Consider the following 20,557-nt stretch of genomic DNA (forward strand, 5'->3'; position numbering starts at 1 on the left):
AGCCACAGTGGAGGAGGGTCAGTGTTAGAGCCTAGGAAATGGGTTCTTCCTTTTATCTTTTCTTTTCTATCTCTGATGAAGGACCCAACGCAGAAGACAATCTATGACCTATTCCAGAAGTCCTTTGAGAAAGATGAAAGTGACAAAGAGCTGCTGGAGGCAGCAGAGACCTTTGACCCAGGAGACACAGATGAAAGCGCCTTGACTGCCAGTCCACCAAAGAAGAGTAAATTTGAATTTTTTGATAACTGGGACAGCTTCACCTCTCCCTTTTAAGAGGGACCCAAAAAAGTATTAGGAATCGTGAATTCATAAAAATAAACTGTTATTTTGCTTATAAAACCTGTGTTTCTCTTGTCATCAGCAATGCCTGTGTCTCTCCAAGACCAGAGGGACACCAGCAATTCCATTCCTGTTAGTAGGTGGGGAATTGCTTTGGAGCTTAATTAATCTTAGTTCTTCTAGCTTGGAAAAGGAGACAAAAAATGACTTGTAACAGTGGTGATTCATATTCTTTAAGTAATGCTCCCTACATAACCCAACATCTAGATCTTAAAATTTTAATGACTATAAATATTTACAGAATACCTAATATGTGCCACGTACTATCCTAGGTGTTGGTGATAACTTGCTGAACAAGAGAAAAAATATGTGCCTTAGGAGAGCTTATTCAATGGGAGAAGCAATAGTATAAGTTCTCTTTTCTAATAAAATTCCATTTATGACCACTGAAATTTGTTTAATTTTCATGTGTCACAGATTACTCTTGATTTTTTTAAAAAAACATTTTAGGGCGGGGGATATAGCTCAGTTGGTAGAGTGCTTGCTTTGTAAGCACAAGGCCCTGAGTTCGATACCCAGCACCAAAAAAAAAAAACACATTTTAAATGTGAAATACATTCTTAGCTCTCTGGCATTATAGAAGCAGGCTGGGGGCTGAACATTGCACATTGACCATAGTTTGCCAGCTCTGGTTTAAAGCAACATCATCCAATAGCAGTATAATGTGAGCCACATAATGTGGCTTTAATTTTTCTAATAGAACATTTAAAAAGTTAAAAAGGATAAAATTAATAATATAATTAACCCAATATATTCAATATACTATTAATGCTATTATTTTAACATACATAATTAAAAAAAAAATTTTGGTGATGCTGAGGATTGAACCCAGGGCTTCACACATGCTAGGCAAGTGCTATACTACTGAACTATATTCCCAGCCCTTAAAAAAGATTTTTATTTATTTATTTAGGTACTAGGAGTTGAACCGAGGGGTACTATATCCCAGCCCTTTTTATTTTTTATTTTGAGATGGGGTCTTATAAATTGCCCAGGCTGGCCTTGAACTTGCAATCTTCCTTACTCAATTTCCTGAGTTGCTGGGTTTACAGCATGTGCTACTAAACTGGACTTAATTTTTTTTTTTAATGAGCAATATAATAATTTTTGTTTTCTACTAAGTTTTTGAGATCCAATGTATATGTGACAGCATCTCTATCTAACTGTGTTTCAAGTGCTCCAGAACCACATATGGCTGGTGGCTCCTATGTTGGACACCTCAGGTTTAGAGAATGATAAAGGTAGTAGAATGTTAAGTGGAGGAGGTGGAGAATAATAGGGAATTATACTGAAGGGATTGACAAGAGGACCCAGGTCTTGGTAAGAAATTTGGGTTTAGTTTTGATTATGAATAGAAGCCACTTTATGGTTTTGAGCAGAGTATGAAGTGATCTGATATTTTTAAAAGATAAAAACAGTTTCAAACTGGCTTGTGTGTAGGATACAGACCGGGAACAATAGGCAGAGGGAGCAATTAGATGAGAAGCTATTGAGCTCTTGCATGTGCCCCTTGTGGGGTGGATACCAGCAGGTGGCTGAGTGTGGGTAACATGAAGGAGATAAGAAGTACTGGGAGCCAAGAAGATTTTGAAAAGAAAGCAGAAAAGATTTGCAGATAGACTGACAATGGAGTATTTGAGGAAGAGACGCTGAGACCTAGGTTTTGCTTGCGCTAAGTAGTTAGAGATAAGAAAAGGGGAAAGTTGGGATCAGAGTGAACTCAGGTTGGAAACAGACTTGCTAAGTTTGAGGTGGCTGGTGGACAGTCAGTGGCAGATATATCGTACACATTAGGGAAGGATCTTTGGAATGAGTTAAGGCCCGGGAAGCAGAAAAGTTTTTGAATCAAGGATCTTGGGAGAACTTCAAATAGGAGCATTTCTCCTTTGCCCACCCCCTACCACCTGCCCATGGCCTCTGCTCTATGCATTTATATCACAGCTTGAGAACCATTAAGGAGCACTCAACTATGACCTATGGACATCTCCAGCAATGCATCTACCTATCCGCTGTACCTTCAGCCCCTGAGTGGGGCTTTCATGCAGCTTTTCTTCAGTTTCCTCTGTGCTTGGGTCGAGTTCTTTAAATCTCTTAGGATCTCATTCTCTATACCTATTAATAGTTTTTTCTCAGTCCAAAAATGTGTTCAGAATACAATTGGTGCATTTAATTTTAGAGACATCTATACCAGTGGTTTAGGAGAGTCACTGACAATTGTTTAATTCCTGAATCTGGGCCTGCCTCACAGAGGCATCTTGTCATGTTAGGGCAGTGGCTGCAATTTGGAGGGCCTGCCCTTGTCCCTTGCAGTTGAGCACTCATATTTGAAACCACCATTCCTCTGTGGTCTTAGTAAATATGACCCATGGAGCCTCTAGCTGGACCTGGGTTTTGGCAGCTGGAGAAAAACTCTCTTTGAGATGACCCTGAAGTCCTCCAGAGCAAATTGTATTTAGACCATGTAGCCTATGTATTGCAAGTTAGACCATTCCAAATGTTTATCTGAAATTTGTCAAGAACCATCCAACCATTTCTGTGGGATTCAGTATAAGCCAGTTGGATTTATTTAAATAGAGAGTAAAAAACTTTTTTTTTGAAAAAGGATTTCACACTAATTCCTTTTCCTCCTCCATTTCCCAGCTCAATACAGACACCAAATTGTGTTTTTCAGAAGCACCAATTGGAATGAAGAAATCTGGGCCCTCTCATTTCATTCCTATCCCTGCCATTGATTATACCTTTAAAAGACGATCCCAAGGGCTGGAGTTGTAGCTCAGTAGAAGAGCACTTGCCTAGCATGTGTGAAGTACTGGGTTTGATGTTCAGCACTGCATAAAAAGTAAATAAAATTATTTTGTCCATCTACACATTTTAAAGAAGATGTTACTAAAAGTCTCTTTGCCTTCCCTCTCCATGATCACTAAACCTTTTTTTTTTTTTTTGGTACTGGAGTTTGAACCCAGGAGTGCTTAACCAGAATCACATTTTCAGTTTTTTGTTTGTTTGTTTGTTTGTTTTTTTAAGGGTCTCACTTAGTTGCCCATGCTGGCCTTGAACTTGTGATCCTCCTGCATCAGCCTTCTGAATTGCTGGGATTACAGCACCATGCCCAGCTACTAAGTCTTATTACTCAAGTGACCCCAGTTAATTTCTGCCTCTAGCACTGTACAGGATGCTTCAAGAAGCAGCAAGATCTCCCATTTGTCATAATCCATAACATGTGGATTCATCATGTCTTTTTTCTTCTTGACTTCAGATAAGCCTTTTTCTTTGGTCATTGGGAAAAAATACAGCAGAAGATGCCATCTTTGGTTTTTTTGTCTATGCATTCTTCCTGTATTGGAGAGTTTTTTTGAGGTTGGTTTGTTTGTTTGTTTGTTTTGTACTGGGGATTGAACCCAAGGACACTTTACATCTGAGCTGTATCTCAGCCCTTTTTAATTTTTTTTTTTTTTTTAATTTTGAGATACAGTCTTGCTAAATTGCTTAGGGCCTGCTAAGTAGCTGAAGTTAGTCTCCAACTTGAGACCCTCCTGCCTCAACCTCCAGAGTCACTGGGATTACAGGCATGCACCATCATGCTTGGCTTTGTTTATTGGAATCTTGATGTTTTTTGTTGTTGTAGTTGTTGTTGTTTTTTTAAGTTTCAAGGGTATAGAAAGAAATTCCATCTTGTATTTACCCCATCCTCTCACTTCTCACCAAGTTCAGGATTACATAAGAGGCTTGGAAAGGATTAATTGGAGCCATCTCATGTATCTTGTTTTTAGTTTGTTTTTTTAGTTTGTCTTTTCCTGTGGGTTCTCAGTGAAGGAAATGGATTCCTAATCACAGCAAAAAGCACTGAGAAACCTGTGAGTCAAAGTCTTTTGGGTATTATGGCAGCCAACAGTTACTTGATTTTGAAACATTATGTCCACATCTTCCCCTCTCTACTCCATTCAGCAGATTTTATTGAGTACTGGGCATTCTCTCTCTTTTTAACCCCTCCTTTTGGGGGATGAAATATAATATACAAAACAGTTCATAAAACAATTTACAGCTTAACCAAATATAAAATAAACACCCATGCAATCGGTAACCCCAATGTTATAAAAAATAAAATCTTATGGAAGTTTTTTGTTTTGCCTTTAATGTTTAAATCTACAATCTACTTGGAGTTTGATTTCATACTTGGAGTAAGATAAGGTCAAGTTTAATTTTTTTCTGAATGGAGATGCAATTACCTTACCACCACTTATTGAAAATACTCCTTTCACCTGCTAATTTGCAATGCTTTCTTTCCCATATTATGTATCTCATGTAAAAATTAACCTAGAAATGTATATTATATGTTAAAAAATGAAAGTCCTATGCTCTTCTCCTCCCCACCCCTTGGCCCCACTTCCTAGAGGTAATGACTAATGTGAATAATTTAGGATGGAACCATGTGTAATTTATTCCCTATATGAATAGAATGTTTTCATAAAAATTGTATCAAACTTCTCATATTTAAGTGGCTCAATTCACATAATATATTTGGACACTGTTTCACATTGGCACATTTCACATTTATGATTTACTGAGCAACTGCTTCCACCTGATCGATGCATTATCTGTGTGAATGCTCTGTGAAATGCCCACTGGCAAGCACAACTAGAATTACTTTAAAGTGAATTTGAGGGGAAATGGAAGAAATGAAAGAATATGTGTGCCGAAATCCACTCTGGACACCTTGATTCCTTCTTGGTATTCAGGATTATCTTTGAAGGCTTTGCCTCCTTCCTGTGCTACCTCTTGCCTGGGGCCTTTGGCCCACAGGACTCTGGACAGTGCTGTGCAGTCCTCACTCATGTGTGCAATCACCTGGCACTTCTATGACAAGGGCACCTGAAATTTGGGAATAAATCCTTCGCGTCTCCAGCATAAGAAGAATTGGGATGACGCTTTCATCTCACATTTCTTTCGAGAACTGTGTACTACATGGCCCAGGAGAACTGCTTGGCTCAACAGCTAAAAGAACTTTTCTCTGGAAATGACTTTAAACTTATTTATTTTTCTAAAGGCAAAAAGTGATATTTGAGCGTCCCTGAAGAGCAGAGGTGACTCAGCAGAGATTTTTGCTGAGACGTTATGGGAATGCATTGCAACAAACATTCTCTACACATGATGGTCCTCTAATGTGGATGGAGATTTATTGGCCTGAAGATAAGACAAATTGAGGCTTTATGAGAGGCACAATTTTCTGAAGTCACTTAAAGCTGATTTCATGAGAGTGCTATTTGTACATCCTCAAGCTTGCTATTTAAAGAGATTTGTTCAGTTTTGACAAAATTGCTCTGAACATGAGCAATTTTCTCCTATTATGGAGTGTCTCATTTTCAGATGCTGTTATACATTCTTCCAGATGCACTCTCCCTTCTCTTGCTCTCTCTCAGACCCCCTGAAGGCCAGAGTTAGGAGGCTATGCAGGAGGTGGCAGTAAATTTGCTAAATGATGATCTGAGCTTACCTCTGCTCCACCTGGGCTGCTCCAGCACAAGGCCGCTGTACTTGCCCACCTACCAAGGTCAGATGAACGTCATGCACCCAAGGAACAGGAGAACCATTGCAAGCACTTGTTTCTCCACTCTCCAAGATCTGTCTATTTGCACCAATATGTATATGGATTTGTTTTAATGTACAGTTTCCAGAGCAGGCTTAATTTGGATAGAGAACTTTCCATTATTCCCACCCTAAGTGGAGGAGGTGCCTAAGATAGAAGGTGGAACTTGAGCACACTCAGCTCCCTTTGTGGGCCCAGGAAGCCATTCCTGTGACCGCAGTAGTCTTATTGTGCCCAAGCTAAAGAAATTAAGAAAGGAAATAGGCATATTTTTAAGGAAGGCAGAAAACAAACTTGCTGTAGTCCCTCAAGTATGGCAGAGAGAAGATGAGATTAAAGGCATCAAGAGACCTGGAGATCAGGCAGTAGCAGCATTTCAACAATAGTAGACACCATAGAGGAGGCCCACTGAGTAGCTATTGATGCTTATTTTATCTTCCCAAGACTCTCTGGAGCATTATCGTATTTTGTACAGTTAAGGAAACAGACTTGGAGACATGAATCTTGCAGTACAATAGGTAGAACACAAGTTTGGAAGTCACTTATTGGCCATGTGGGCTTAGGCAATTCCTTTGACCTTCCTGGACCTAAGTTTCCAATTTGGCTAGAACATCTCTAAACTCTTGTTTCCATTCTGACTTAAGTGGATTGATCTTGTAAGGTAGAGAAATCCAAACATAAAACCCTAATAAACTTATGACCATTAGACCTTGCAAGGGAACAAGTGCCCATTCAACAATATTCATTACCCCTGACTCTGGGTGAGGCCCTAGGATGCAGAGATCAACAACAAAGGCCCTCTCCCCCTGGAGTTGAATTTTGATGATCTGGGGAGGGGCTTAAATAGACTATTTCTTAGAATAGTTTTTGATTTATAGAAGAACTGAGGAAGTAATGGTATATCCTTTCACCCAGGTTCCCCTAATAGATGCCTTACCTTGGTATGGTGTGTGTGTGTGTGTGTGTGTGTGTGTGTGTGTTTTGTGTGTGTATCCATGACAATTAATAAGCCAATATGGACACATTATTATGAATTAAATCCCATGGTTTACTCAGATTTTGGTTTTTATCTAGTGTCTCACTTTTTGTTCTAGAATACTATAGTACACTTAGGCATCATGTCACCTCAGACTCCTCTTGACTTTGACAGAATCTCCAGCTTCCCTTTCCTGACAGTTCTGAGAAATTCTGGCCAACCTATGATTCTCCTGGCTCAGCCTCCTGAGTAATCATTGGGAGCTCTTTCAGTCTGCTCACCTCTTTGAAATTCCAGTCAGCGCAGGGGTTTTCTGGCTTTTTTTTTTTTTTTTTAGTATTTCCCTACTTGTATGGTACGACAAAATGTTCCAGGCTCATACTGCATTGTTTCATGCTGCAGTTCTAGAATCAGCCATTTCTCTAAGGAACTCTGGTTTTTATCTAGGTGTTAGGTGTACTAGTTGCTGATGAAATTGTGGAATTATGTTAAAATGGTGATTTCTTCAGCTTATAAAATAATTATGTGCTCATCATAAAAAATAATTAGAAACTTCAGAAATATATACACACACAAATTGATTTAATTATTTCTACTATTCACTACCGTAAACAGAACACTTTTCGCTTTTTTTTTTTTTTTCTCATTGGATTTACATAGCCAGAACTGGAGTAACAGACTGGGGAGGATAAAAGTGGAATTGCTTTTGTTCCTAAAAATGTGTAGAATGACATGTGCATGTCTGTGATTCCAGCCACTCAGAAGGCTGAGGCAGGAGGTTCTCAAGTTTGTGTCCAGCTTCAGCAATTTAGCAAGATCCTGTCTCAAAAAAGGGAGTGGGGGAGGGATGTAGCTCAGTGGTAGAGCTTCTCTGGGTTCAATCTTTAATACTGGAAAAAAAATGGGGGGGGGTAAGATGTTGGTAACAACACAAATTTCATGGCCAGTTATTGCTCCAACAGTCTGGAAGCGCTTGGTGGAACTATAAAAGATAGGAAGTGGATGGGACTTTGGAGGTTGTCTGGTTCATTCTCTCATTGTAAATAAATATGTTGGCTGTTGGGAAGTTGTGGTGAGGTTCTCTATTCAGGGACTGGCTAAGCCAAAGTCCTACCTCAAAGTAGTTAGAGAGCCTGGCCTGAACTGAGAGCTGGGGACCTGCTTCCAAGTCAAGTATGTTTTCTACTTTGCTTTTTCAGTACAATAAATAATCATGAGCTGGATTAACACATATCAACAATTAAGAGAACTAACTTTGGAATCAGATAGATCTAGATAGACTTCAGTTCTATCTTCATTACTTATTGCTGTGTGACACTGGGCAAGGTTCTTAACTTCTCCAAGCCTCATATTCTTCATCTGAATAATAAAACTAATAGTTACAATTATATAGTGTCATACTAAGTTTCAGACACTTCATGAATTTAATTCATTGACTTTTCATAACAACTTCGTATAGTAAATGCTATAATTATCCAGATTTTACAGCTGAGGAAAACAATATGCAGAAAAATAAAACAACTTGTCAGGGTTGGTAAGTAGTAGAGCCCTGCTTTGAAGCTGGACAGTCTAATTCCAAAGCCTATGTTCCTAAACATTACATGACACCTTCTCTCTTTATCTTAATAACGTATCCAACTTTTCCCAGAAAACTTCAGGCTCTTTCTCCTTCTGCTCCAGAGCTCTCATGAGTGAAATTTCATAACTCATTAATGGGACTACGGGATTCTAGCAGTGGGAATGCAACTTGCTCTGGGACAGAAGCCTTGGATTCTACTCAGGATTAGTGCCAGCATCTTGCACAGGAGCTTATGATTTTAAAACGCATAAGGTAGTAGGGAAAGCCATGAGATTTGGAGTCACAAGCCTAAGATTTAAGCACCACTTCTTTAATTCAAGTGCACTAAGCAAGTCACTTAAAACCTGACTTCCTTGCGCAGAGAATGGAGCCGGGAATATATGTGAATTAATGTGAACGTAATTCAGCTCGACGTTTGTCGTTTCAGCTAGTGAGTCTCGATAAACCTGGTGGAGAGACTCTAGCCACCCTAAATATTCCAGGAGAGATAGCAAGAAGGCCTTTCTAGGAGAATAACTGCAAGGAAACCTCCAGACCATAGAGCTCAGTTCCTAGAGAGGCCTATCGTCACTTCCGCTCGCCCCTCTAAATTGCGCCTGCGCACAACATCTCTTCCTCTTTGGTCTCGGGCCTAAGTCGCGGCGACATGGTGAGTGTGATAGTTCTTGCAGCGTAAGTGTTTATCCGTCTGCATCTGTCCTCTCGCTTTTTCTCCGCGCCCGCCTCTGCCCGCCAGCCCTTCCCCGAGCCCTTTCCAGTCTTTATGCCCTCGCCTTTTCTGGAGACTTGACTCTGGGACACACCGAGGCGGCGGGGCAGGGACCTCTTGCCCAGGCTCTCGGAGCTTTGGGCGCGTCCCGGACCTCTGTTTCACCGGGTTTAATTTTTTAAAAACTGGGTCACAGAGGAGGGGCTGAGGTGTGGAGACACCGGGACCTGGGTTTCAATTCTAAATGTCATTGGTCTGTCCCTTTCCTCGATCTAAACAGGCTAAACGCACTAAGAAAGTCGGAATCGTCGGTAAATATGGGACCCGCTACGGTGCCTCCCTCCGGAAAATGGTGAAGAAAATCGAAATCAGCCAGCACGCCAAGTACACATGTTCTTTCTGTGGCAAAGTAAGGTGGTCTGGGGAGGGGACAGGCTTCCTCTCCAAGGGGGCTTGTAAACAGTGCTGGTGAGCACTGGGGATTGCGCCTACAGTCGATTAACATTTGTGAAATGAGAGCATGGTGGTACCCTTAGGTTTTGGGAAATGTTCTTCATTTAAACAAAATTACTGAGGAACTGAAGGGTAAAAAGGGTAGTCCGCATCTAATAACATCCTTTTAACAAATATTTGGCCGTTTACTAGGTGCTTAAGTTGGTTTTCTTGTGTACAAATTAAGTTCCTGAAAGCTGGCAAGATAAAAAGGTTTTTGTTTGATTCATAGTGAAAAATTGATTCTTTTGCAGACCAAGATGAAGAGACGGGCTGTGGGGATCTGGCACTGTGGTTCCTGCATGAAAACTGTGGCTGGTGGTGCCTGGACCTACAAGTGAGTCCATTTTTTTGTTGTCTAAAAGTCTGTGGGAACAGCATAGGCCTCTTTCGCACCTGATGGGTTAGGAGAGTAAAGATGCTTTGGGGGGCCCTCCCCCAGAATTCTTTAGTGTCATGGTTTACTTTCCATTCAAAGAATAGAAATAAAACTATTGAAATAAAATTTTATGAGATGCTTTGAAATCCTGTAAAATGACCCCAGTTAGTGTTGTGATATTTTGCAGGTCCCTTGCTGATACCTTGAGTCTGTACAGAACCTTGGCTTGCACTGCAAGTTGTTTTTGTAAAGATAGTTTTTTAAGAGGTCAGTTGGTTTAAAACTATATGGAAACTTGAAGCCATATGGACCTTCATACCTCTGTTGTTGTTTGGATTTATTTACCATTGTGACCCTACAGGGCCAGGTAATACTATTGGGGGGGAAATATATATATATATATATATATATATATATATATATATATATATTTGTGCTGGTATTGCTTGTTTTGACTCTTAAGTGTATCCATTTCCAGAAATTATAGCTGTCCTTAAAGGCTTCTAGAAGTGGAGTTGTTTGTTGACTCTGAATTCTGAGAGCCTGACTTTTTACTCAAGCCAGTGTGTAGATCTGTGCTGTCCGCAACAAACTAGCCATATACAATATGATGTATATGTATTTTTAGGTTAATTTTGCCCTTCAACTGAAATAGTGGAAAATGTTGAAATGTTAATATGGATGTATATTTAAGCATCTCGTTTTAATTTGTGGTGCCAAACAGTAAAATGATGTCAAGAGTACTTAGCTCCGATAGTAAAGTGAATGAGCATTCTTAAGCCCGCCATGGAATAGTTTTGTGACTTTTCCTGAATTTTGTTCTAAATATTTGTGGTCACTTTTTTGTTTGATTTTTTTTGTTGTTGTTGTTGGTTTTGGGGGCAGGTACCAGGGATTGAGCCCAGGGATGCTTAACCACTGAGCCACATCCCCATTCCTTTTTTTTTTTTTTTTTTTTTTTAAACACAATGCCTTTATTTTTATGTGGTGCTGAGGATCCAATCCTGATCCCGCCCGTACTAGAGGAGCGCTCTACCGCTGAGCCACAACCCCAGCCCATTCCTTTTCGAGACAAGGTCTCACTAAGTTGCTTAGCATCTTGCTAAATTGTTGAGGCTAGCCTCAAAATTGCAGTGCTCTTGCCTAAGCCTCTTGAGTCTCTAGGATTACAAGTTTGTGCTACCTCGCTCAACTCTAGTCATTTTAATATCTCTTTTTTGAAAAAGCTTAAAGAATTGTTTGATCTTTATATGCCTATAGTCCCTGCTACTTGGGAGGCTGAGGCAGTAAGATGTAAGTTTGAGGCCAGCCTCAGCAACCTGTCTCAAAAAGGCCAGAGTTACCAGGGGGTTAATGTGGCTTAGTGGTAACAGTGATATAACTTGGCCTAAGTATGTGCTAAGCTGTGGATTCAATTCCCAGTAACAATCCCCCCTCCCCCCCAAAAACCCTATCTTATTGTATTTGCTTGAAACTTTATTCATTTCTTCTATGTATTCCCATTTGATGAATTTAGGCAAGCTATTCCTCTCCTTTTTTAAAAAAATACTGTTTAAGAGATTAGTTATATGTGGTTGCCTTCTAATTTTGTAAGAGCCTAAAGGTGTAGTTCTTAAAAGATGCCATAGTATAGTTTTGTGAGCCCCTGATTTCTGAATAATAGTTTTAATATTAGTTAAATCTTTGGGTTAACTGCAAGTAGTCTTTTTCCAGAAGTTAAGAAAGTTTTTAGGATTTTCCTGTAACAATGAGGTAGCTTTATTTGACATTTTATACTCTAATATGCTTAATTTATTGGAAACTGAATTTTTCTTCACAGCACCACTTCTGCCGTCACAGTCAAGTCTGCAATCAGAAGGCTGAAGGAATTGAAAGACCAGTAGAAAGTTCTACCATATAGCAAAATTGTGGTTTGTTTGTTAATTGTATTAACTGGATGTTCTGATGTGAATTGCATTAATATTGCCCTTTCAAAAGATTTGTAAATTGAAGCCCTTCTAATTTGAATTGGAAAATTTTGCTAGATGGGTTATTGTAATTCAGGTCTTTTTTCTTCAGTAATCAGATGATAATGGCATGAACTAAGTCTTATGGCTTAATATATACTCAGCTTTTTTTGTTTTTTTAAAACACTGTTCAACTACTCCGAGATACATTGATATTGTACAAAATTTGTTTTAAAGGTAAAATATGCTAAAATACACAAAGGATATACATAAATTGCCTCTTTTGGTGTTTCATTTGAGTGCACATGAACATGTGAAACAATTATATAACAAATTTTTGAATGTGTCTGCCATCCTTTTGTTTAGTTTTCACACAAGGGTTCATAGATTGAATTCAATTTCATATAGATGGTAACAAAAGAGTCTTAAGTTCCTTGGAGGAGTTTACTAGTTATGATTAGTTCTGGTGGTTATTATCTCTTTCTCAGCCATGTCTAAGCAGCCATCTGTGGTAGGGACTCCAAAATCAGTAATTCTTCATGAATGTAAAGGTTATAAAACATGGATTTCCTTTACTGTTAGAATAAAGACCTTTGTGACTTTTCTTGAATCAACTCCTTTCTGATAAATCTTGCTTTTGCCCTTTAGTGACCCCCCCCCTTTGCCCCAAATAGCTTATACACAGATGTTTCCTTCATCTACTCCAGAGCTGGTTCTGACACAAATATCACCTCAGGGCAGTACTTCTTGACTGGGTTAACCTCTTCTAAACTCATAAAAATAATGGGTTAGATTTTTTGTTTAGGTTATTGTTTCAACAGGATTTAGCTTATTGTAGTGTACCCAGTACCAAGCATAATTCCTTGCACTTGGCCTGCTTAAGTAATGAGTAAATGTGGTCTTTTTTTTTTTTTTTAACAAGATTTTGTACTCCACTGATTTTTGTCCTGTGAAGCATCATTTGGTATTGTGGGTCAGTGATTGGTGGTGCCATGAGGGACAAATTAGACTATTTCATAGTGTTTGACCCAGGTCTTCATAGGAATTTCCAAGTAGTGGCTACAATTTCTAGTCAGCATTGAGAGTTGAATTAACTTTAGTTGCCCTGAAGTGCACCATGTAGCCACACTGCCTAGCTAGTTGGGCTAGGGTTAAATTAACTCTGTTGCGGTTTGCTGTAAAATGCCTTGTAGAATAGAGTATTTAGGGGGTTTGGAATCATGGTTGAAGTCTTCTGTGTTACCTTGCTAGGAATTAGCCTGAGTCACTAAGAGTACTGTCTTGTTCAGTCCAACAACTTGACAGATACATAATGTCCCATTTACATGTAAGAAAGTTAAGTAGTTTATGAATACCTTTTTTTTGGGGGGGGGGTGAATCTACATACTTCTGGCATCAGCTGAAAGTGAACATAGGTAGAAAATGGTGAAGCACAGTTCTCCCAGTGGGAAGAATTTAAAAGGTAGGATCTGTTTTGCAAAAATGATTTGAGGTGAAGCTTTATACTGATTCTTAGGCACTGGCTAATGGTTTGGCCAACAAACAGGTCAGAATTTCAAGAACAAGAAGGAAAAACAAGGCTAATTCAAGGTTCTAAACAGAACCATGGACATTGCTCTCATTGATGAACTAATTCATTCTGAGAACATCAGCTATTTTCCCCAGCCACCAACTTGTTGCTTGTTCAAAAAGCCCATGAACAAAACAGTCATGATAGCAAGAAATGGAACCTGTGTATGAGCTCTAAAACATGGACCTCTCCTCACAAAGGCAGAGCTGCTATACCATTCACAAAGGGTACCATCTAGCCAAGTTATTACTTTGGACATCTCCCATCATTGCAAAGAGCAACAGTATGTTAAGGACAGGCATTGAGTTGGGCAGGTAGCTCAGCGGGATAGTACCTGCTTAGCATGTGCAAGGTCCAAGGTTCAATCAGCACTACCTACCCACTGAAGTAAATAATCTGTGTATGAGCTGTACACGTATGGATTTGTCTTTCATACATACAATATATCTGCAGGTGCTTTATCTGTCATTGTGGTATCCTATGCAGTATAGTCTGACAGTATGGAATAAAGAAAGTCATTTGGTTACAAGAGACGGCATGCTTTAAGATATTGGCTTGCTCTGAAAACTTGGGTATACACTACCTGGGGTAAATTTACTGAGCATAAGGTAACTGTCCTACAAAATGTCTGTAATTCAGTTTATCAGTATATGGTGCCATCTTCCCAATAGCCAGGATGGATGTGTAAAGAAATAAGATGGGATATGAGACTGAGGATTAGGCCAGTTGTCTCTCTGAAGGCATTTTTTGTTTTCTATTTAGCTTGCAACCTTGAATTTAATGAGCTCAGAGGTTCTGGTGCTTACTGCCTATTTTTTTCTTAGGACCGTATTTTTGACTGGATTTAAAAAGTCAATATGTTGATTATTTTGGGCTTTGTATACCACTGAACCAACAGGCAGGAAAGGTGGTCTTCTAACATTGTCTTTTGGCAGGGGGTGGGGAGGGTACTAGGGATTGAACTCTGGGGCACTAGACCACTGACATCCCCAGCCCTATTTTGTATTTTATTTAGAGACAGGGTCTCACTGGATTGCTTAGCACCTTGCTTTTTGCTGCAACTGGCTTTGAACATTTGCTGGGATTATAGGAATGTGCCACCACACCCAGCTAGATTTTCTTTACAACAGTTTTGTGGTAGATTTCTAGGAGATTTCTCTCCTATATATGATCTATAAGGATGGACTCCCTTGTCCTTGCATTCTAGGTAGGTTCAAAAAGTGGGAAGTACCAGCAGAATATCCAAAAGTGGAGTCATAATTATTTTTCCTGCTTCTCCTTGCTTTAAAGCGACTTCTAGGTTGGATATAGCTCAGTTGGTACAGTGCTTGCCTCACATACACAAGGCTTGGGTTCAATCCCTAGTACCACCCCCCCCCCCAAAAAAAAAAAAAAAAGATTTCTATTAAAGGCCATAGTTCCCATTAGGTGGTCTTTGCTCTATTACAACAACTACTGAGATTTATTCCTTTAGGCCTCAGTGTGTTAATGACTCTTGTTACTTGCTGTGGAAAGCTTCATCAGTCCACTGTAGGTTTCTTAATTTTTTTTCCTTTTGGGGATTGAACCCACTGAGCCACTATTTTTATTTGTTTAATTTTGAGACAGGGTCTGGCAATAACAGTACTTTCCTTTGGCTATGAAAAGATGATCACATGACACAAGCCGATAAAGGTGATGAAACAAAGTATTTCTTCTAGGCATTTGTAAATTGAGCAGTCATAACAGGGAGTGGCTATCTGAGATGGAGCCCTTCCTTTAGTGAAAGTATATTAAGAAAGACCATGGATTGCTGTCTAGGAGATTCTCTGAAGTTACCCTGATTCTTGCCTGGATATTATCTCTTGCTTTTATTTTTTGTGAGTGACCCAGTGTGAAGTCAGACTCCCAAGGGCTGCATCTTAGAAGTAGGAGTGAACAAGAAGTAAATGCCCTCATAGAGACTAAAGATGACTCCAAATAATCTTAATCAATGATTGAATTTAGTTAGTCTAGCTAATTCTTAATAGTGCTCTAGCTGCCTACAGGAAGCAAATGCAAATCCTCTCTGAAAATAAAATACTTTAAATTCCAGTTTGTAATAATTTTTTATATATCATGTCTGGGCTTTAGTGAAAATAACTAGGCATTCAAGGGGACAAGACAATTAATAGACAATTGAAACAGACTCGCAGGGTGTCCAAATAAGTTATCAAACATCGACTTAAAAATAAATGCTTCAGAAACATCCCCTAATGGAGAGCCGAGGAGCGTCCGCGTTGGAGGCGCGTTACCCTGGGCCGGCTCGGCCCCGAGCTTGAGGAGGCCGCAGTTCTGCTTACTGTGATTACTTGGTTAATACCCTTGGACTTGGTTCTATGATGCAAATGGAGTGTAGGACTCAGTAGTCTCGGCTCTGAATGAGAAAAGCCTCACCTTCAAGATGGAGAAGAAGCGGAGAAAGAAATGAGAGCCTCTACGGGCAATGCCATGGAAGGCCATGGTCTTAACTTTTATTTACACTGGACAAGACTATAAGATGGCTCGTCAGTAATGCTGCAGTTTTTAACAGAAACAAGAATTCACTTCTAATCAAGGAAGAAAGAAGTGCGACTTGAATTCATAAGATTTGATGACTATATTCACTTATGACCATGAAGCTCATAAACATCTGGCTGCTTCTGGTGATTTTGCTCTGTGGGAAGAGATATCTGGGTGACAGACTGGAAAAGAAGTCTTTGGAAAAGGCCCCCTACCCTGGCTGTGCCCACCTGACTGTGAAGGTGGAATTCTCCTCGACAGTTGTGGAATATGAATATATTGTGGCTTTCAATGGATACTTTACAGCCAAAGCTAGAAATTCATTTATTTCAAGTGCCCTAAAGAGCAGTGAAGTAGACAACTGGAAAATTATACCTCGACACAATCCATCCAGTGACTACCCTAGTGACTGAGGTGATTCAGATAAAAGAGAAGCAGAAAGTGGGGCTGCTGACGCTTAAAGACCATCCACACATTAAACGGGTCACGCCGCAGCGCAGTCTTTCGCTCCTTGAAATACACTGAATCTGACCCGATCGTGCCCTGTAATGAAACCCAATGGAGCCAGAAGTGGCAATCATCACGTCCCCTCGGAAGAGCCAGCCTCTCCCTGGGCTCTGGCTTCTGGCATGCCACAGGGAGGCAATCAAGTCGATGGTTGCTGAGAGCCATTCCACGCCAGGTTGCCCAGACGCTGCAGGCGGACATGCTGTGGCAGATGGGATACACAGGTGCTAATGAGAGTTGCTGTTTTTGACACTGGGCTGAGTGAGAAGCATCCCCACTTCAAGAATGTGAGGGAGAGAACCAACTGGATCAACGAGCGCACCCTGGATGACGGGTTGGGCCACGGCACATTTGTGGCAGGTGTGATCGCCAGTATGAGGGAATGCCAAGGCTTTGCTCCAGACGCAGAGCTTCATATTTTCAGGGTCTTTACCAACAATCAGGTATCTTACACCTCTTGGTTTCTGGACGCCTTCAACTATGCCATATTAAAGAAGATCGATGTGCTGAACCTTAGCATCGGGGTCCCTGACTTCATGGATCACCCCTTTGATGACAAGGTGTGGGAATTGACAGCTAACAATGTGATCATGGTGTCTGCCATCGGCAATGATGGGCCCCTTTATGGCACTCTGAATAAGCCTGCTGATCAGATGGATGTGATTGGAGTGGGTGGCATTGACTTTGAAGATAACATTACCTGCTTTTCTTCCAGGGGAATGACCACCTGGGAACTGCCAGGAGGCTACGGTAGTGTGAAACCTGACGTTGTCACCAGGGTTCCGGTGTGAAAGGGGGGGTGCCGGGCCCTCTCAGGGACCAGCGTGGCCTCTCCAGTGGTGGCAGGTGCTGTCACCTTATTAGTGAGCACAGTACAGAAGTGCGAGCTGGTGAATCCTGCCAGCAAGAAGCAGGCCCTCATCGCATTGGCCCGGAGGCTTCCTGGGTTCAACATGTTTGAGCAAGGCCATGGCAAGCTGGACCTGCTCAGGGCCTATCAGATCCTCAACAGCTACAGACCGCAGGCCAGTTTGAGCCCCAGCTACATCAACCTGACTGAGTGTCCCTACATGTGGCCCTATTGCTCCCAGCCCATCTACTATGGAGGAATGCCGACCATTGTTAACGTCACCATCCTCAACGGCATGGGAGTCACAGGAAGAATCGTGGATAAGCCTGACTGGCAGCCCTACTTACCGCAGAATGGAGACAACACTGAAGTCGCTTTCTCTTACTCCTCGGTGTTATGGCCTTGGTCAGGCTACCTGGCCATCTCCATCTCTGTGACGAAGAAGGCAGCTTCCTGGGAAGGTATCGCCCAGGGCCATGTCATGATCACCATGGCATCCCCAACGGAGACAGAATCAAAAATTGGTGCAGAACAGACTTCAACTGTGAAACTCACAGTGAAGGTGAAGATAATTCCTACACCTCCTCGGAGCAAGAGAGTCCTCTGAGGTCAGTACCGTAACCTCCGCTACCCCCCTGGCTATTTCCCCAGGGACAACCTAAGGATGAAGAACGATCCTCTGGACTGGAATGGAGACCACATCCATACCAACTTCAGGGACATGTATCAGCACCTGAGAAGCATGGGATACTTTGTGGAGGTCCTGGGCTCTCCCTTCAGGGTTTCGACCACTCAGTATGGGACTTTGCTGATGGTGGACAGTGAAGAAGAGTACTTCCTGAGGAGATTGCCAAGTTGACCAGGGACGTGGACAATGGCCTTTCACTGGTTGTCTTCAGTGACTGGTACAACACTTCTGTTACAAGAAAAGTGAAGTTTTACGATGAGACACAAGGCAGTGGTGGATGCCAGATACTGGAGGAGCCAACATCCCGGCTCTGAATGAGCTGCTGTCTGTGTGGAATATGGGGTTCAGCGATGGCCTATATGAAGGGGAGTTTGCCCTGGCAAATCATGACATGAATTACGCATCAGGGTGTAGCATTGCTCAGTTCCCAGAAGATGGCGTGGTGATAACACAGACTTTCAAGGACCAAGCAGGAAACTGCGATTGTTGAAAATGTCCCCATCTTGGGACTTTTATCAGATTCCAGCAGAGGGTGGGGGCCGGGGTCATGCTATATGGAGACTCCAATTACTTGGACGACAGTCACTGACAGAAGGATTGCTTTTGGCTTCTGGACACGCTCCTTCAGTACACGTCGTACGGGGTGACTCCTCCCAGCCTCAGTCACTTGGGGAACCGGCAGCACCCTCCCAGTGGAGCTGGCTCAGCCATACCTGAGAGGATGGAAGAAACCATCTGCACCGGTACTCCAAGGTTCTTGAGGCCCATTTGGGAGACCCAAAACCCCGGCCTCTGCCAGCCTGTCCACACTTGTCTTGGGCCAAGCCACAGCCTTTGAACGAGACAGCGCCCAGCAATCTTTGGAAACATCAGAAGTTACTCTCCATCGACCTGGACAAGGTGGTGTTACCCAGCTTCCAATTAAATCGCCCACAAGTGCGACCCTTGTCCCCTGGAGAAAGTGGCGCCTGGGACATTCCTGGAGGGATCATGCCTGGCCGCCACAACCAGGAGGTGGGCCAGACCATTCCCGTGTTTGCCTTCCTGGGAGCTATGGTGGTCCTGGCCTTCTTTGTGGTGCAAATCAACAAGGCCAAGAGCAGGCCGAAGTGGAGGAAGCCCAGGGTGAAGCGCCCCCAGCTCATGTATCAGTTTCACCCACCAAAGGCCCCATCAGTGTGACGGTCAGACTGGCTGAGCCTGCAAGCCAAAGAGTTTTTGAGGATGGCTCTGGTGGGCAAGCAGAGCCTGGGAGGGTTTCCCAAGAGGCTCCTCTTTCAGCAGGATCCAACCTCCAGTTGCAGCTCAGTTAGAGTGTCCTGTCTGCAGGCCCCCTTCTGGGTCCTGTGCAGGCCTGGTGGCACACCTTGATGCACCTCACACCTGGGCCCCTGCAGGAGGGACTCGGCTGCAGCAGAAGCAGTGGCAGCAGCTCACCAGCAGCTGAGTGCACCAAAGATGGCGGAGAGCTCCTGTTAACTACGTGAGACAGCCACCAAGCTGAGCTGGTTAAAGGCTATTTTCTATATTTATTGTTGGGAAAGTCACTTTAAAGACTTTTGCTATTTGGAAGCAAAGCTATTTTTTTGTCAATGGAATGCAGTTTTTTACTATGAGATCATAAGGAATCACTCTCCTTTCTGACTGAGGTTCAAAGGAGACTGGCACAAATCTGTGAAACACAGACCTTTGCTTTATAAGAATCAACTGCCATCATGTTTTGTAATTTGGGGTCTTGATTTCACCATTGTCGGTGAAGAAAATTTTCAATAAATATGCATAACCCATAATAAATAAATAAATAAATGCTTCATATAGACAAATATTAAGAGACTGAGAATTTCATTACAAAAAAATAAATTTATTTTAGAGTCTTAAAAATGTACTTATTTGTAGGATACATTGATAATTTGATACAAATATGTAATATATATGATCAAATTAGGGTCGTTAGCATTTTCCTCAAATATTTATCATTTCTTTGTGTTGAGAACCTCAAAACTCTTCCGATTCTTTATTAAATATGTAGTTCTTATAAACTGTTGTTACTCTACTGTGCTATAGAACACTGATACTTATCTAAAAAAATGATCTTGAATTAAGTGATTTAATGCCTAAAATAGAGTTCCATGGGTGGATCCAGCAGCAGAGTAGATGCAACCTAAGAGAATTTATTCGAAAGGTAGGTCAAAACAAATCTAGGTTGGCCACAGTGGTGCACACCTATAATCCCAGCTACTTGGGAGACTGAAACAGGATGATCACAAGTTCAAAGCCAGCTTGGGCAACTTAGCCCAAGACCCTGTCTCAAAGTTTAAAAAAAAAAGGACTGGGGATATATAGCTCAATAGCTCAATGGTAAAAGTACCCCTGGGTTTGAAGGCTAGCACCACCCACCTATCCCCCCCCCCCCCA

The 20,557-nt window shown here is 41.6% G+C and overlaps 2 protein-coding genes and 1 pseudogene across 5 annotated transcripts in view; all 3 read left to right on the forward strand.

Moving 5' to 3' along the window:
* Smarcal1 (SWI/SNF related, matrix associated, actin dependent regulator of chromatin, subfamily a like 1) overlaps nt 1–734 on the forward strand; it is a 59,486-nt gene extending 58,752 nt beyond the window's left edge. For all 4 annotated transcript variants that reach the window (XM_048808526.1, XM_048808525.1, XM_015481352.2 and 1 more), the window contains one exon: nt 82–734. In XM_048808526.1, the coding sequence (XP_048664483.1) occupies nt 82–276 (195 nt within the window). In that variant the 3' untranslated portion in view covers nt 277–734. The remainder of the gene's footprint in view (nt 1–81) is intronic.
* Nucleotides 735–8,973: 8,239 nt separating this feature from the next.
* Rpl37a (ribosomal protein L37a) lies at nt 8,974–12,281 on the forward strand. The gene is made up of 4 exons (XM_015481354.2): nt 8,974–9,130; nt 9,471–9,599; nt 9,937–10,019; nt 11,881–12,281. The coding sequence occupies exons 1-4, from the start codon at nt 9,128–9,130 to the stop codon at nt 11,942–11,944; spliced, it is 279 nt and encodes a 92-aa protein (XP_015336840.1). The 5' UTR covers nt 8,974–9,127; the 3' UTR covers nt 11,945–12,281.
* Nucleotides 12,282–12,747: 466 nt separating this feature from the next.
* Nucleotides 12,748–19,965, forward strand: LOC107138678 (annotated as a pseudogene).
* The last annotated feature ends 592 nt before the right edge of the window (nt 19,966–20,557 follow it).

Source organism: Marmota marmota, unplaced genomic scaffold, assembly GCF_001458135.2.
Source record: "Marmota marmota marmota unplaced genomic scaffold, marMar, whole genome shotgun sequence".
In the NCBI taxonomy this organism is placed as follows: domain Eukaryota; kingdom Metazoa; phylum Chordata; class Mammalia; order Rodentia; family Sciuridae; genus Marmota; species Marmota marmota.